General features: G+C 39.2%; 1 protein-coding gene across 1 annotated transcript in view; it reads left to right on the forward strand.

Annotated features, from left to right (window-relative positions):
- The window catches only part of LOC117324913 (cytosolic carboxypeptidase-like protein 5), a gene marked incomplete in the record, with an annotated part of 52,783 nt that overhangs the window by 11,135 nt on the left and 22,463 nt on the right, over positions 1 to 19,185 (forward strand). The window contains 5 exon segments of the mRNA XM_033880752.1: positions 7,100 to 7,271; positions 8,830 to 9,023; positions 9,865 to 10,106; positions 10,231 to 10,748; positions 11,040 to 11,248. Of these exon segments, the coding sequence (XP_033736643.1) occupies positions 7,100 to 7,271; positions 8,830 to 9,023; positions 9,865 to 10,106; positions 10,231 to 10,748; positions 11,040 to 11,248 (1,335 nt within the window).

Raw genomic sequence — 19,185 nt, forward strand, 5'->3', positions numbered from 1 at the left:
GTTGATTGTATGATGTTGTTGTGTACATTACGATAGACAGAGTTTGTTATGTATGATGTTGTTGTGTACATTACGATAGACAAAGTTTGTTATTGTATGATGTTGTTGTGTACATTACGATAGACAGAGTTTGTTATTGTATGATGTTGTGTACATTACGATAGACAAAGTTTGTAATTGTATGATGTTGTTGTGTACATTACGATAGACAGAGTTTGTTATGTATGTTGTTGTGTACATTACCACAGACAAAGTTTGTTATTGTATGATGTTGTTGTGTACATTACGATAGAAAGAGTTTGTTATTGTATAATGTTGTTGTGTACATTATGATAGACAAAGTTTGTTATTGTATGATGTTGTTGTGTACATTACGATAGACAGAGTTTGTTATTGTATGATGTTGTGTACATTACGATAGACAGAGTTTGTAATTGTATGATGTTATTGTGTACATTACCACAGACAAAGTTTGTTATTGTATGATGTTGTTGTGTACATTACGATAGACAGTTTGTTATGTATGATGTTGTGTACATTACGATAGACAAAGTTTGTAATTGTATGATGTTGTTGTGTACATTACGATAGACAGAGTTTGTTAGGTCATCTGACCCAAAGGGTCAGGATGACCTATAGTCATCGTGCTTCGTCCGTCGTCGTCCGCCGTGCGCCGTCCGCCGTCCGCCGTGCGCCGTCCGTAAACTTTTTCTTTCAAAACGCTACTCCTCCTTAACGCTTGGGTGGATTACTTCCAAATTTGGTTTGAAGCATCATTGGGGGAGGGCAATCATATTTTATATAAATGAGGCTGGTCTGACCCCTGGGGCCAGAAGGGCGGGGCGCCGAAAAGGGAACTTAGGTGAATATTGCTATAAAATCCTACTCCTCCTTAACCCTTTGGTGGATTTCAACCAGATATTGTGTGAAACATCATTTGGGGAGGGTGATCATATTTTATATAAATGAGGCTGGTGTGACCCCTAGGGCCTGAGGGGCGGGGCCCCAAATGGGGAACTTTGATGAAATTTTGCTATAAAATCCTACTCCTCCTTAACCCTTTAGTGGATTTCAACCAGATATGTTGTGAAACATCATTTGGGGAGGGCGGTCATATTTTATATAAATGAGGCTAGTGTGACTCCTGGGGCCTGAGGGGCGGGGCCCCAAATGGGGAACTTTGATGAAATTTTGCTATAAAATCCTACTCCTCCTTAACCCTTTGGTGGATTTCAACCAGATATTGTGTGAAACATCATTGGGGGAGGGTGGTCATATTTTATATAAATGAGGCTGGTGTGGCCCCTGGGGCCTGAGGGGCGGGGCCCCAAAAGGGGAACTTTTATGAAATTTTGCTATAAAATCCTACTCCTCCTTAACCCTTTGGTGGATTTCAACCAGATATTGTGTGAAACATCATTGGGGGAGGGTGGTCATATTTTATATAAATGAGGCTGGTGTGGCCCCTGGGGCCTGAGGGGCGGGGCCCCAAAAGGGGAACTTTTATGAAATTTTGCTATAAAATCCTACTCCTCCTTAACCCTTTGGTGGATTTCAACCAGATATTGTGTGAAACATCATTGGGGGGAGGGTGGTCATATTTTATATAAATTAGGCTGGTGTGACCCCTGGGGCCAGAAGGGCAGGGCCCCAAAAGGGGAACTTTGATGAAATTTTGCTTTACAATACTACTCCTCCTAACCTCCATAGTGAATTATTACCAAATTTGGTGTGAAACATCATTGGAGGAGGACAATCATATTTTATATAAATGAGGCTGGTTTGACCCCTAGGGCCAGAGGGGCGGGGCCCCAAAAGGGGAACTTTGGTGAATTTTTGCTATAAATCCTACTTCTCTCTAACCCTTGGGTGGATTAATACGAAATATGGTGTGAAACATCCTTTGGGAAGGGTGGTCATATTTTATATAAACGAGGCTAGTGAGACCCCTGGGGCCTTAGGGGCAGGGCCCCAAAAGGGGAACTTTGGTGAATATTTTCTGTTAAATCCTAATCCTCCCTAACCTTTTGGTGGATTACAACCTAATTTGATGTGAAATATAAGGTGACGGCAATCATATTTTTTAATGAGACAGGTTTGACCCCTGGGGAAAAAAAGATGGGGCAAAAGGAGCGCTTAGGTTAAACATTTCTTTAAAATGCAATTTCTCCTTAATGCCTTAATTGATTACAACTATATTTAGCATGAAACATCATTGGGGAAAGGCAATCCTAATTGATATAAATGAGTCTTGTCTGACCCATTGGGACACAGAGGGGCATGCCCCAAAAATGGGAACTTGGCTAAAATTTTGCTTTATGATGCTGCTCTTCCTGGACAAGCTAAATGGATAAAAACCAAATTTGATCTAAAACATAACTGGCTGCGATAAATGATTTATGGTAATAATGCTGGATTGAGGGGTGTGTCCCTGCTGTAAGTGTAAGTGTTTGTCAGATGACCGTTAAGGCCCATGGGCCTCTTGTTATGTATGTTGTTGTGTACATTACGATAGACAGAGTTTGTTATTGTATGATGTTGTTGTGTACATTACGATAGACAAAGTTTGTTATTGTATGATGTTGTTGTGTACATTACGATAGACAAGTTTGTTATTGTATGATGTTGTTGTGTACATTACGATAGACAGAGTTTGTTATTGTATGATGTTGTTGTGTACATTACGATAGACAAAGTTTGTTATTGTATGATGTTGTTGTGTACATTACGATAGACAGAGTTTGTTATTGTATGATGTTGTTGTGTACATTACGATAGACAGAGTTTGTTATTGTATGATGTTGTTGTGTACATTACGATAGACAAAGTTTGTTATTGTATGATGTTGTTGTGTACATTACGATAGACAAAGTTTGTTATTGTATGATGTTGTTGTGTACATTACGATAGACAGAGTTTGTTATTGTATGATGTTGTTGTGTACATTACGATAGACAGAGTTTGTTATTGTATGATGTTGTGTACATTACGATAGACAAAGTTTGTTATTGTATGATGTTGTTGTGTACATTACGATAGACAAAGTTTGTTATTGTATGATGTTGTTGTGTACATAACGATAAACAAAGTTTGTTATTGTATGATGTTGTTGTGTACATTACGATAGACAAAGTTTGTTATTGTATGATGTTGTACATAACAAGAGGCCCATGGGCCTTAACGGTCATCTGACAAACACTTACACTTACAGCAGGGACACACCCCTCAATCCAGCATTATTACCATAAATCATTTATCGCAGCCAGTTATGTTTTAGATCAAATTTGGTTTTTATCCATTTAGCTTGTCCAGGAAGAGCAGCATCATAAAGCAAAATTTTAGCCAAGTTCCCATTTTTGGGGCATGCCCCTCTGTGTCCCAATGGGTCAGACAAGAGGTAGCGTTTCATACAATAACAAACTTTGTCTATCGTAATGTACACAACAACATCATACAATAACAAACTCTGTCTATCGTAATGTACACAACAACATCATACAATAACAAACTCTGTCTATCGTAATGTACACAACAACATCATACAATAACAAACTTTGTCTATCGTAATGTACACAACATCATACAATAACAAACTCTGTCTATCATAATGTACACAACAACAACATACAATAACAAACTCTGTCTATCATAATGTACACAACAACATTATACAATAACAAACTTTGTCTATCGTAATGTACACAACAACATACAATAACAAACTTTGTCTATGGTAATGTACACAACAACATCATACAATAACAAACTCTGTCTATCGTAATGTACACAACAACATCATACAATAACAAACTTTGTCTATCGTAATGTACACAACAACATCATACAATAACAAACTTTGTCTATCGTAATGTACACAACAACATCATACAATAACAAACTTTGTCTATTGTAATGTACACAACAACATCATACAATTACAAACTTTGTCTATCGTAATGTACACAACATCATACATAACAAACTCTGTCTATCGTAATGTACACAACAACATCATACAATAACAAACTCTGTCTATCGTAATGTACACAACATCATACAATAACAAACTTTGTCTATTGTAATGTACACAACAACATCATACAATAACAAACTCTGTCTATCGTAATGTACACAACAACAACATACAATAACAAACTCTGTCTATCATAATGTACACAACAACATCATACATAACAAACTCTGTCTATCGTAATGTACACAACAACATCATACATAACAAACTTTGTCTATCGTAATGTACACAACAACATCATACAATAACAAACTTTGTCTATCGTAATGTACACAACAACATCATACAATAACAAACTTTGTCTATCGTAATGTACACAACAACATCATACAATAACAAACTCTGTCTATCGTAATGTACACAACAACATCATACAATAACAAACTCTGTCTATCGTAATGTACACAACAACATCATACAATAACAAACTCTGTCTATCGTAATGTACACAACAACATCATACAATAACAAACTTTGTCTATCGTAATGTACACAACAACATCATACAATAACAAACTCTGTCTATCGTAATGTACACAACAACATCATACAATAACAAACTTTGTCTATCGTAATGTACACAACAACATCATACAATAACAAACTTTGTCTATGGTAATGTACACAACAACATCATACAATAACAAACTCTGTCTATCGTAATGTACACAACATCATACAATAACAAACTTTGTCTATCATAATGTACACAACAACATTATACAATAACAAACTCTGTCTATCGTAATGTACACAACAACATCATACAATAACAAACTTTGTCTATCGTAATGTACACAACAACATCATACAATAACAAACTTTGTCTATCGTAATGTACACAACATCATACAATAACAAACTCTGTCTATCGTAATGTACACAACAACATACAATAACATTATGATAGACAGAGTTTGTTATTGTATAATGTTGTTGTGTACATTATGATAGACAAAGTTTGTTATTGTATGATGTTGTGTACATTACGATAGACAGAGTTTGTTATTGTATAATGTTGTTGTGTACATTATGATAGACAAAGTTTGTTATTGTATGATGTTGTTGTGTACATTACGATAGACAAAGTTTGTTATTGTATGATGTTGTTGTGTACATTACGGTAGACAGAGTTTGTTATTGTATGATGTTGTTGTGTACATTACGATAGACAGAGTTTGTTATTGTATGATGTTGTTGTGTACATTACGATAGACAGAGTTTGTTATTGTATGATGTTGTTGTGTACATTACGATAGACAGAGTTTGTTATTGTATGATGTTGTTGTGTACATTACGATAGACAGAGTTTGTTATTGTATGATGTTGTTGTGTACATTACGATAGACAGAGTTTGTTATTGTATGATGTTGTTGTGTACATTACGATAGACAGAGTTTGTTATTGTATGATGTTGTTGTGTACATTACGATAGACAAAGTTTGTTATTGTATGATGTTGTTGTGTACATTACGATAGACAGAGTTTGTTATTGTATGATGTTGTTGTGTACATTACGATAGACAAAGTTTGTTATTGTATGATGTTGTTGTGTACATTACGATATGTTGTTGTGTACATTACGATAGACAGAGTTTGTTATTGTATGATGTTGTTGTGTACATTACGATAGACAAAGTTTGTTATTGTATGATGTTGTTGTGTACATTACGATAGACAGTTTGTTATGTATGATGTTGTTGTGTACATTACGATAGACAGAGTTTGTTATTGTATGATGTTGTTGTGTACATTACGATAGACAGAGTTTGTTATTGTATGATGTTGTTGTGTACATTACGATAGACAAAGTTTGTTATTGTATGATGTTGTTGTGTACATTACGATAGACAGAGTTTGTTATTGTATGATGTTGTGTACATTACGATAGACAGAGTTTGTTATTGTATGATGTTGTTGTGTACATTACGATAGACAAAGTTTGTTATTGTATGATGTTGTTGTGTACATTACGATAGACAGAGTTTGTTATTGTATGATGTTGTTGTGTACATTACGATAGACAGAGTTTGTTATTGTATGATGTTGTTGTGTACATTACGATAGACAAGTTTGTTATTGTATGATGTTGTTGTGTACATTACGATAGACAGAAGTTTGTTATTGTATGATGTTGTTGTGTACATTACGATAGACAAGTTTGTTATTGTATGATGTTGTTGTGTACATTACGATAGACAAGTTTGTTATTGTATGATGTTGTTGTGTACATTACGATAGACAGAGTTTGTTATTGTATGATGTTGTTGTGTACATTACGATAGACAAGTTTGTTATTGTATGATGTTGTTGTGTACATTACGATAGACAAGTTTGTTATGTATGATGTTGTTGTTACATTACGATAGACAGAAGTTTGTATTGTATGATGTTGTGTACATTACGATAGACAGAGTTTGTTATTGTATGATGTTGTTGTGTACATTACGATAGACAGAGTTTGTTATTGTATGATGTTGTTGTGTACATTACGATAGACAAAGTTTGTTATTGTATGATGTTGTTGTGTACATTACGATAGACAAAGTTTGTTATTGTATGATGTTGTTGTGTACATTACGATAGACAAGTTTGTTATTGTATGATGTTGTTTGTGTACATTACGATAGACAGAGTTTGTTATTGTATGATGTTGTGTACATTACGATAGACAGAGTTTGTTATTGTATGATGTTGTTGTGTACATTACCACAGCCAAAGTTTGTTATTGTATGATGTTGTTGTGTACATTACGATAGACAAAGTTTGTTATTGTATGATGTTGTTGTGTACATTACCACAGACAAAGTTTGTTATTGTATGATGTTGTTGTGTACATTACGATAGACAAAGTTTGTTATTGTATGATGTTGTGTACATTACCACAGACAAAGTTTGTTATTGTATGATGTTGTTGTGTACATTACGATAGACAAAGTTTGTTATTGTATGATGTTGTTGTGTACATTACGATAGACAGAGTTTGTTATGTATGATGTTGTTGTGTACATTACGATAGACAAAGTTTGTTATTGTAATTTTGAATTCTTGTTCAGGTTGGTCGAGCGCTCTCTATTGCTGCCCTGGATTACACCGACACCAATCCGTGGTCCAGACTGACTTTGTCGGAGATGAACAGTGTACATGGTGTTCGGGAAAGTGTGAAACGCTACCTTAGAGGTATGAGGGGAGGACCACGAATTCCTAGGAATCCTTCCAAGTCCTTCCTTAAAAACAGGTTGGTACCAATAGATCCAGTGTTTCCCGTGCAAGAGAGGCTGGAAGTTTAAGGTTAAATTATTAGCTTATGCCATACCGTGGCATCTGTTGTCCGTATTGGGTGTAGACTAAAAATTATCCAAATGATGGGGCTGACTCTCCAGGTACCTGGAGGGCGGGGCCAAAATGGGACAATTGGGCTATGTTGATATAAATGACTTCTTCTCTGAAAGTGAGCAATTGATATCGCTGGTATTTGCCTGGTAGTATCACTATGGGGTGGAAATTAAAAATTGTACAAAGTGGGTCAGTTTATATCAATTTAACTGTATAAACGACTTCTTTAAAACAAAACAATGCTTTTATTTATATATCGATTCAATCAATTTAAGATCCTGAACTGGGATGATGGTTGTTATATAATTCAAATAGAATTTTTGTCATATTTGGTGAAATGTCCAGATGAGCGATAGTGATACAGGTCCTAAGGGCCTCTTGTATCAAGTATAAAAATATATCAGTTGTACTACATCTATTGCCTTTGATGAGGATGTCTTGATACTATATCTATTGTCCTGATACTATATCTATTGTCCTGATACTAAATCTATTGTCCTGATATTATATCTATTGTTTGTCCTGATACTATATCTATTGTCTTTTGTCCTGATACTATATCTATTGTCCTGATATTATATATATTTTGTTTGTCCTGATACTATATCTATTATCCTGATACTGTATCTATTGTGTTTGTCCTGATACTATATCTATTGTGTTTTGTCCTGATACTATATCTATTGTTTGTCCTGATACTATATCTATTGTGTTTGTCCTGATACTATATCTATTGTCTTTTGTCCTGATACTATATCTATTGTTTGTCCTGATACTATATCTATTGTCCTGATATTATATCTATTGTTTGTCCTGATACTATATCTATTGTCTTTTGTCCTGATACCATATCTATTGTTTGTCCTGATACTATATCTATTGTCCTGATACTATATCTATTATCCTGATACTATATCTATTGTTTGTCCTGATACTATATCTATTGTGTTTGTCCTGATACTATATCTATTGTGTTTGCCCTGATACTATATCTATTGTGTTTGTCCTGATACTATATCTATTGTTTGTCCTGATACTATATCTATTGTGTTTGTCCTGATACTATATCTATTGTTTGTCCTGATACTATATCTATTGTCCTGATATTATATCTATTGTCCTGATACTATATCTATTATCCTGATACTATATCTATTGTTTGTCCTGATACTATATCTATTGTTTGTCCTGATACTATATATATTGTTTGTCCTGATACTATATCTATTGTCTTTGGTACTATTATTATACTCATTATATGTACTTTGTCTTGTACTACTGTGTTTTAGAGAGGACTTAAATAGACTCTGCATGTTGTCCAATTCTTGTGTCATCAGCTTTTATGTTAATACCTTGGTAAAATTGTTTGAAATTGAAATTAAGATTTAACATTGCTGAAACAATCTTACTTATAGAGATTGATTAGAACAAATTTTAATTCAAAGTTTGCTTTCCAACAGTGTTACAACTAATCAGAACAATAATCGACTGAATCGTAACAACAATGACCCAGGACCCGGAGGCAGACAACTTCCCGCTCGTATGAACTCTGTGGAATCTGTCACTAGTAGTAACAATTCTGCTTCACGTTTCAACCGTCGTGACATGCAGAACTCACAGAACCAGAAAAGGGAGCTGGGGCCCGTCAGAGAAAGTATGTATGGCGATGAATATCACAGTAGAATGATTGTTGTACTTTTGTACTCCATAAAGTTATACAGATGTATATATTTGTAGACATGAAATGGTCACAATGTTTGTTGTGAATAAAGCAGCTCCTTAACTGATGTGACATATTTTGTGAGGTTACCAGCTCCTTAACTGATGTGACATATTTTGTGAGGTTACCAGCTCCTTAACTGATGTTACGTAGTTTGTGAGGTTACCAGCTCCTTTACTGATGTGACATATTTTGTGAGGTTACCAGCTCCTTTACTGATGTGACATAGTTTGTGAGGTTACCAGCTCCTTAACTGATGTGACATAGTTTGTGAGGTTACCAGCTCCTTAACTGATGTGACATATTTTGTGAGGTTACCAGCTCCTTAACTGATGTAACAAAGTTTGTGAGGTTACCAGCTCCTTAACTGATGTTACATAGTTTGTGAGGTTACCAGCTCCTTAACTGATGTTACCTAGTTTGTGAGGTTACCAGCTCCTTAACTGATGTTACATAGTTTGTGAGGTTACCAGCTCCTTAACTGATGTTACATAGTTTGTGAGGTTACCAGCTCCTTAACTGATGTGACATAGTTTGTGAGGTTAACAGCTCTTTAACTCATGTTACATAGTTTGTGAGGTTACCAGCTCCTTAACTGATGTTACATAGTTTGTGAGGTTACCAGCTCCTTAACTCATGTTACATATTTTGTGAGGTTACCAGCTCCTTAACTGATGTTATTACATTATCTACACATTTATACCACTGGTATGTTTACAGTCTTTTAACCTTAACAAACAATACCTATAGTATAACATTTGTTCTTTGTCTACAGCTACCAGACCTACCATTGTACCACAACAAAGGCGACGTGGACAGAATGTACCCAACTTTGGATCAACTACTTCAAGATCTGTGGGACAGCCAAGTAGTTCAGGCAGTGGGTCAGCTCCAGTCACCCTCACACTGACCAATGCTCAGAATAATGACGTGAAAGTGATGAGACAGATGTCAGCTGATGCTACAACTCGTAGCCCAGACGATGAAAAGTTACAGCCGCTTCGTCATGTTAACCTGGTGAGGCTATACTTAAGTACACCAGCATTGTTCATCAGTATTTTCATATGAGACACAAGATTTTAAAGGTTAAGGAACAATTTCTTACTATTTTTCTGATCTATTATTTTTGTTTTTTTTTCAGTTGGCTATAGCAAAGAGGTCAGGACCCCCAAGTCGGATCCCATTACCCACAGGAAACCAGCCTGTCAAAATGGATGTTCAGACTCCGCAAGATTTGCCTCCCCCTCGGGTGCCAAGTGGACGATGTGGTTCCCGTTATGGTCAGAGATCAAATATGCAGGCATATCCATTGAAAAAAGCTAATGCAGAACAGTTGCCATCAGAAACTCCACGTCATTCCATACCAGATGGACTTGGGGCCAGTCCATCTTCTGTGGGACCCAACACTCCTAGCAACTTATACAGTCTCAATAACATGCGTCAGAATGCTAACACAACCATGGTGCATAGTGCACGAAGTCTTCACAGCATAGGACCATCGTCCTCTTTGGCAGGTCAGGCATCCTCTTCCAGCATCTCTGGGGCCAACTTCTCAGCATCAGGACCAAACCTCGGCCAGCAAGATGGGGATACAGGAGGCCCTCTTCCACAGCCTCCTTCAACAGCAACTGAGAACACCACAGCCACTGAACCTAACAAGTGGGTACAGCAAATAACACTAACGGTTCAGGATTTGGTATCTAGTTAAATTCAGGACCAATTTTAAAATGACATGTTAAAAGAACAAGAATCTTTAATAGAGATATCAAGAGGCAGTTTGCAAATATAACAAATCTGACAATGTCTTTAAACCATGCTGGTCTGGTCTTGTTATGAAATTAGAAAGATGTGAAAGAGTAGCTTTTTTTAATATTACTTTTAAAGGATATGTTAGAGTGTTAAGTGCACTCTGAAAATAGTTTTATAAATGACTTTATGTAACTGTCACAGCGAATCCCCAAAGCGCCGTCGCCGATACATGTACTTAAAGAGGAGGAACCCAAGCCCTAAGATGGGGAGTGCAGGAAACAAGGGGCAGCACAGACAGCCTGGTATGGCAGACACGTCAAGTAGTGAAGCTAGATCTGGTAGGCGTAGACGCCGCAAATCTATGAGGAAGGTCAATCAGTCCCCATCCTCCGATGAGACTGGAGGCCAAGGTAATTCTGCACACATACTGGGTATGGGTGATGTTTGTCAGGGAGTGTTTATATGTGCAGGCGATGAAAGGATATAGGATTGGACATTTACTGGGTATGGGTGATGTTTGTATGTATACAGATTATAATAGGATGATAAATAGAACTCTTATCAGTAAGAACAGAATAATTTCATATAGAGGCGCAGGTATGGTGGGTATGTGGTGTTTGTATAGAGAGTTGATGGGGTGGTGGGACAGATCACATGGTGGGTATGTGGTGTTTGTATAGAGAGTTGATGGGGTGGTGGGACAGATCACATGGTGGGTATGTGGTGTTTGTATAGGAGAGTTGATGGGGTGGTGGGACAGATCACATGGTGGGTATGTGGTGTTTGTATAGAGAGTTGATGGGGTGGTGGGACAGATCACATGGTGGGTATGTGGTGTTTGTATAGAGAGTTGATGGGGTGGTGGGACAGATCACATGGTGGGTATGTGGTGTTTGTATAGAGAGTTGATGGGGTGGTGGGACAGATCACATGGTGGGTATGTGGTGTTTGTATGGAGAGTTGATGGGGTGGTGGGACAGATCACATGGTGGGTATGTGGTGTTTGTATGGAGAGTTGATGGGGTGGTGGGACAGATCACATGGTGGGTATGTGGTGTTTGTATAGAGAGTTGATGGGGTGGTGGGACAGATCACATGGTGGGTATGTGGTGTTTGTATAGAGAGTTGATGGGGTGGTGGGACAGATCACATGGTGGGTATGTGGTGTTTGTATAGAGAGTTGATGGGGTGGTGGGACAGATCACATGGTGGGTATGTGGTGTTTGTATAGAGAGTTGATTGGGTGGTGGGACAGATCACATGGTGGGTATGTGGTGTTTGTATAGAGAGTTGATGGGGTGGTGGGACAGATCACATGGTGGGTATGTGGTGTTTGTATGGAGAGTTGATGGGGTGGTGGGACAGATCACATGGTGGGTATGTGGTGTTTGTATGGAGAGTGTGATGGGGTTGGTGGGACAGATCACATGGTGGGTTATGTGGGTGTTTGTATGGAGAGTTGATGGGGTGGTGGGGACAGATCACATGGGGGGTATGTGGTGTTTGTATAGGAGAGTTGATGGGGTGGTGGGACAGATCACATGGTGGGTATGTGGTGTTTGTATGGAGAGTTGATGGGGTGGGTGGGACAGATCACATGGTGGGTATGTGGTGTTTGTATGGAGAGTTGATGGGGTGGTGGGACAGATCACATGGTGGGTATGTGGTGTTTGTATAGAGAGTTGATGGGGTGGTGGGACAGATCACATGGTGGGTATGTGTGTTTGTATAGAGAGTTGATGGGGTGGTGGGACAGATCACATGGTTGGGTAGTGGTGTTTGTATGGAGAGTTGATGGGGTGGTGGGACAGATCACATGGTGGGTATGTGGTGTTTGTATGGAGAGTTGATGGGGTGGTGGGACAGATCACATGGTGGGTATGTGGTGTTTTGTATAGAGAGTTGATGGGGTGGTTGGGACAGATCACATGGTGGGTATGTGGTGTTTGTATGGAGAGTTGATGGGGTGGTGGGACAGATCACATGGTGGGTATGTGGTGTTTGTATGGAGAGTTGATGGGGTGGTGGGACAGATCACATGGTGGGTATGTGGTGTTTGTATAGAGAGTTGATGGGGTGGTGGGACAGATCACATGGTGGGTATGTGGTGTTTGTATAGAGAGTTGATGGGGTGGGGGGACAGATCACATGGTGGGTATGTGGTGTTTGTATGGAGAGTTGATGGGGTGGTGGGACAGATCACATGGTGGGTATGTGGTGTTTGTATAGAGAGTTGATGGGGTGGTGGGACAGATCACATGGTGGGTATGTGGTGTTTGTATAGAGAGTTGATGGGGTGGTGGGACAGATCACATGGTGGCTATGTGGTGTTTGTATAGAGAGTTGATGGGGTGGTGGGACAGATCACATGGTGGCTATGTGGTGTTTGTATAGAGAGTTGATGGGGTGGTGGGACAGATCACATGGTGGGTATGTGGTGTTTGTATAGAGAGTTGATCGGGTTGTGGGACAGATCACATGGTGGGTATGTGGTGTTTGTATGGAGATTTGATGGGGTGGTGGGACAGATCACATGGTGGGTATGTGGTGTTTGTATGGAGAGTTGATGGGGTGGTGGGACAGATCACATGGTGGGTATGTGGTGTTTGTATAGAGAGTTGATGGGGTGGTGGGACAGATCACATGGTGGGTATGTGGTGTTTGTATAGAGAGTTGATGGGGTGGTGGGACAGATCACATGGTGGGTATGTGGTGTTTGTATGGAGAGTTGATGGGGTGGTGGGACAGATCGGTGGGTATGTGGTGTTTGTATGGAGAGTTGATGGGGTGGTGGGACAGATCACATGGTGGGTATGTGGTGTTTGTATAGAGAGTTGATGGGGTGCTGGGACAGATCACATGGTGGGTATGTGGTGTTTGTATAGAGAGTTGATGGGGTGGTGGGACAGATCACATGGTGGGTATGTGGTGTTTGTATGGAGAGTTGATGGGGTGGTGGGACAGATCACATGGTGGGTATGTGGTGTTTGTATAGAGAGTTGATGGGGTGGTGGGACAGATCACATGGTGGGTATGTGGTGTTTGTATAGAGAGTTGATGGGGTGGTGGGACAGATCACATGGTGGGTATGTGGTGTTTGTATAGAGAGTTGATGGGGTGGTGGGACAGATCACATAGTGGGTATGTGGTGTTTGTATAGAGAGTTGATGGGGTGGTGGGACAGATCACATGGTGGGTATGTGGTGTTTGTATAGAGAGTTGATGGGGTGGTGGGACAGATCACATGGTGGGTATGTGGTGTTTGTATAGAGAGTTGATGGGGTGGGGGGACAGATCACATGGTGGGTATGTGGTGTTTGTATAGAGAGTTGATGGGGTGGGGGGACAGATCACATGGTGGGTATGTGGTGTTTGTATAGAGAGTTGATGGGGTGGTGGGACAGATCACATGGTGGGTATGTGGTGTTTGTATGGAGAGTTGATGGGGTGGTGGGACAGATCACATGGTGGGTATGTGGTGTTTGTATAGAGAGTTGATGGGGTGGTGGGACAGATCACATGGTGGGTATGTGGTGTTTGTATAGAGAGTTGATGGGGTGGTGGGACAGATCACATGGTGGGTATGTGGTGTTTGTATAGAGAGTTGATGGGGTGGTGGGACAGATCACATGGTGGGTATGTGGTGTTTGTATAGAGAGTTGATGGGGTGGTGGGACAGATCACATGGTGGGTATGTGGTGTTTGTATAGAGAGTTGATGGGGTGGTGGGACAGATCACATGGTGGGTATGTGGTGTTTGTATGGAGAGTTGATGGGGTGGTGGGACAGATCACATGGTGGGTATGTGGTGTTTGTATGGAGAGTTGATGGGGTGGTAGGGACAGATCACATGGTGGGTATGTGGTGTTTGTATGGAGAGTTGATTGGGTGGTGGGACAGATCACATGGTGGGTATGTGGTGTTTGTATAGAGAGTTGATGGGGTGGTGGGACAGATCACATGGTGGGTATGTGGTGTTTGTATGGAGAGTTGATGTCCCCGGGGTAGTGATATGTTGCACTAAAGGGGGAAATGTCCTTTCTACATGTGAGGTTGGGGAAGACTCTGTTTTGTTGGATCTGAAGGAAAAGTTACATATCAGGGTATTTTATTGTGTGTACAAAGAAATATTTATCATTTAGTTGGGAGGAATGCATGTGTTTCAAGTATATTGCTTCATTTGCTTGCCAGATATATCACTTATGATACATAGTGAAAGTTACATGTGAAACTGATGATGAAATGTATCTATAATACTGTTACACTGTATGTCCGCTGTGTAAACTGATCATTGATATAAAACTGATCAGCATTACTTTACCAATCTAACACAGTAAATGTTCAGCTTGGTTACTCAGTATTAACCAAATATTGCTCACTGTGAATAATTCACAATTATTTTTTTTACAAAATTACAGAATAATTATTAACCTTATGTTTGACAGGGTTATGAGCCTGTGTCTTTATTAACACAGCTATATTTTGTAATAAAACGATTGTTGTACCATTTGAGAATGACATGAGAGCTCTTGTTATACATTTTATAAGTGAACTGTTGAAAGGCCTGCAATAGGCAGTGTAAATAAAGTGTAAAAACATAATTGTGATATACAGTGTATACATCACATAATTTTACAAGTTCTGTCCAGATGTATATACATTTACATGACTGAGTGTGTTTGGTTGTAACAATATCAGAGGGACAGTCTTCTGTGATTAATTTTTATAAATTATAATGTAATTGTGAAATACCATTTGTCAGCTCCCTGTGATGTACCGTTTGTCAGCTCCCTGTGATGTACCATTTGTCAGCTCCCTGTGATGTACCATTTGTCAGCTCCATATGATGTACCATTTGTCAGCTCCCTGTGATGTACCATTTGTCAGCTCCCTGTGATATACTGTTTGTCAGCTCCCTGTGATATACCATTTGTCAGCTCCCTGTGATGTACCATTTGTCAGCTCCCTGTGATATACCATTTGTCAGCTCCCTGTGATGTACCATTTGTCAGCTCCCTGTGATATACTGTTTGTCAGCTCCCTGTGATATACCATTTGTCAGCTCCCTGTGATGTACCATTTGTCAGCTCCCTGTGATATACCATTTGTCAGCTCCCTGTGATATACCATTTGTCAGCTCCCTGTGATATACCATTTGTCAGCTCCCTGTGATATACCATTTGTCAGCTCCCTGTGATATACCATTTGTCAGCTGCCCGTGATGTACCATTTGTCAGCTCCCTGTGATGTACCATTTGTCAGCTCCCCGTGATGTACCGTTTGTCAGCTCCCTGTGATGTACCATTTGTCAGCTCCCTGTGATGTACCGTTTGTCAGCTCCCTGTGATATACTGTTTGTCAGCTCCCTGTGATATACCATTTGTCAGCTCCCTGTGATGTACCGTTTGTCAGCTCCCTGTGATGTACTGTTTGTCAGCTCCCTGTGATATACCATTTGTCAGCTCCCTGTGATGTACCGTTTGTCAGCTCCATGTGATGTACCATTTGTCAGCTCCCCGTGATATACCATTTGTCAGCTCCCTGTGATATACCATTTGTCAGCTCCCTGTGATATACCATTTGTCAACTCCCTGTGATATACCATTTGTCAGCTCCCTGTGATATACAATTTGTCAGATCCCTGTGATGTACCATTTGTCAGCTCCCTGTGATATACAATTTGTCAGATCCCTGTGATGTACCATTTGTCAGCTCCCTGTGATGTACCATTTGTCAGCTCCCTGTGATATACCATTTGTCAGCTCCCTGTGATGTACCGTTTGTCAGCTCCCTGTGATGTACCATTTGTCAGCTCCCTGTGATGTACCATTTGTCAGCTCCATATGATGTACCGTTTGTCAGCTCCCTGTGATGTACCATTTGTCAGCTCCCCGTGATGTACCGTTTGTCAGCTCCCCGTGATATACCATTTGTCAACTCCCTGTGATTTACCGTTTGCAAGCTCCCTGTGATGTACCATTTGTCAGCTCCCTGTGATGTACCGTTTGTCAGATCCCTGTGATGTACCATTTGTCAGCTCCCTGTGATATACCATTTGTCAGCTCCCTGTGATGTACCGTTTGTCAGCTCCCTGTGATATACCATTTGTCAACTCCCTGTGATGTACCATTTGTCAGCTCCCTGTGATGTACCGTTTGTCAGCTCCCTGTGATGTACCGTTTGTCAGCTCCCTGTGACGTACCGTTTGTCAACTCCCAAAAATTTTCACAATACCTTCACATTTTTAATATGGCGATCGTTATTTCATAATGAGTGAAGCTTGCAGATGTCATTCTTACATAATGTATGGAGTATATCTGTAACTATTGAGTATATCTGTAACTATGGAGTATATTTGTAACTATGGAGTATATTTGTAACTATGGAGTATATCTGTAACTATGGAGTATATCTGTAACTATGGAGTATATCTGTAACTATGCAGTTTTCAAACAAAAGTGTTGTGTTATTTCCTTTCAGTAATGTTAGGTCTTGCAGCAGGCAAGTACTGGCCACGCCACTCTAGTAGTGTATACAGTTGGCCGCGTTAACACTGACAGCTGCTTGGCTTATTAAATATTTCTGGTCATACGACTGCTTACTGTAGTGTGTTACCATGTATTTATCTGTAGATATTAACATAAGATCTGTAACCAGACAAGATACAGATAATACTGTAGAGGCTTGTTAATACTCATAAATCTCTACTTTAAATTTCACCAAGATTTGGTAATAGACCAGAGAACAACCTCAGGGCACCTACCTCAAAAGAATGCTAACATTTGCAGAATTCATTCGTATTTTTTTGCTTTGCTAGAACTTAACAAACTTATAAACACAACAGATGATAAATACATTTTAAGAATTATTTTATTTAATGATCAACACAACCATAGAGATTGGTATATTTTGGTTGTACTAACTTTATAGTGTAAGGGTTAATTTCATAAAATTGTGTACCGCACTGCCAGCAATAGATCAAATGTATGACACCTAATATGCCATATGTATAGTTCACCATTTATGCTAGATCATCTACAACACAGGAATTCCATGTTGTGATTTCTGATACTCAGTGGTGTATTGATCACTGCTGTTTAACTGTACAATACACATGTAGACATGAGTAGTTAGAAATAACATCCAACTCGAGATTCTGTAAACATAAACTGACATTTTTGTAGTGTTCTTTGTGTGTGATACAAAAATCAACTACATCTTGGTATTAAAAACATTGAGCTGTGGGAAACTTATCATCAGTGCATTAATGATTTGAGTGATACATTTGTATTTTAATTGGTTGATGAAATTTGTTTTTGTAATTTTTTTTCTTTATGAATTAATACAATGTTGTGTTTTGTATCAGTCTAGTTTTAATACTCTTGATTTGATAATGAGTGTTTGTGCTGTGTGGTTTGGAGGATTAATGAGTGTGCTGTGTGGTTAAGAGGATTAATGAGTGTGCTGTGTAGTTTGAATGATTAATGAGTATTTGTGCTGTGTGGTTTGGAGGATTAATGAGTGTGCTGTGCGGTTTGGAGGATTAATGAGTGTTTGTGCTGTGTGGTTTGGAGGATTAATGAGTGTGCTGTGTGGTTAAGAGGATTAATGAGTGTTTGTGCTGTGTGGTTTGGAGGATTAATGAGTGTGCTGTGTGGTTTGGAGGATTAATGAGTGTTTGTGCTGTGTGGTTTGGAGGATTAATGAGTGTGCTGTGTGGTTAAGAGGATTAATGAGTGTTTTTGCTGTGTGGTTTGGAGGATTAATGAGTGTGCTGTGTGGTTTGGAGGATTAATGAGTGTTTGTGCTGTGTGGTTTGGAGGATTAATGAGGGTGCTGTGTGGTTAAGAGGATTAATGAGCGTTTGTGCTGTGTGGTTTGGAGGATTAATGAGTATTTGTGCTGTGTGGTTTGGAGGATTAATGAGTGTGCTGTGTGGTTTGGAGGATTAATGAGTGTTTGTGCTGTGTGGTTTGGAGGATTAATGAGTGTTTGTGCTGTGTGGTTTGGAAGATTAATGAGTGTGCTGTGTGGTTTGGAGGATTAATGAGTGTTTGTGCTGTGTGGTTTGGAGGATTAATGAGTGTTTGTGCTGTGTGGTTTGGAGGATTAATGAGTGTGCTGTGTGGTTTGGAGGATTAATGAGTGTTTGTGCTGTGTGGTTTGGAGGATTAATGAGTGTGCTGTGTGGTTTGGAGGATTAATGAGTGTTTGTGCTGTGTGGTTTGGAGGATTAATGAGTGTTTCTGCTGTGTGGTTTGGAGGATTAATGAGTATTTGTGCTGTGTGGTTTGGAGGATTAATGAGTGTGCTGTGTGGTTTGGAGGATTAATAAGTGTTTGTGCTG

This window comes from Pecten maximus, chromosome 4, assembly GCF_902652985.1.
Source record: "Pecten maximus chromosome 4, xPecMax1.1, whole genome shotgun sequence".
In the NCBI taxonomy this organism is placed as follows: domain Eukaryota; kingdom Metazoa; phylum Mollusca; class Bivalvia; order Pectinida; family Pectinidae; genus Pecten; species Pecten maximus.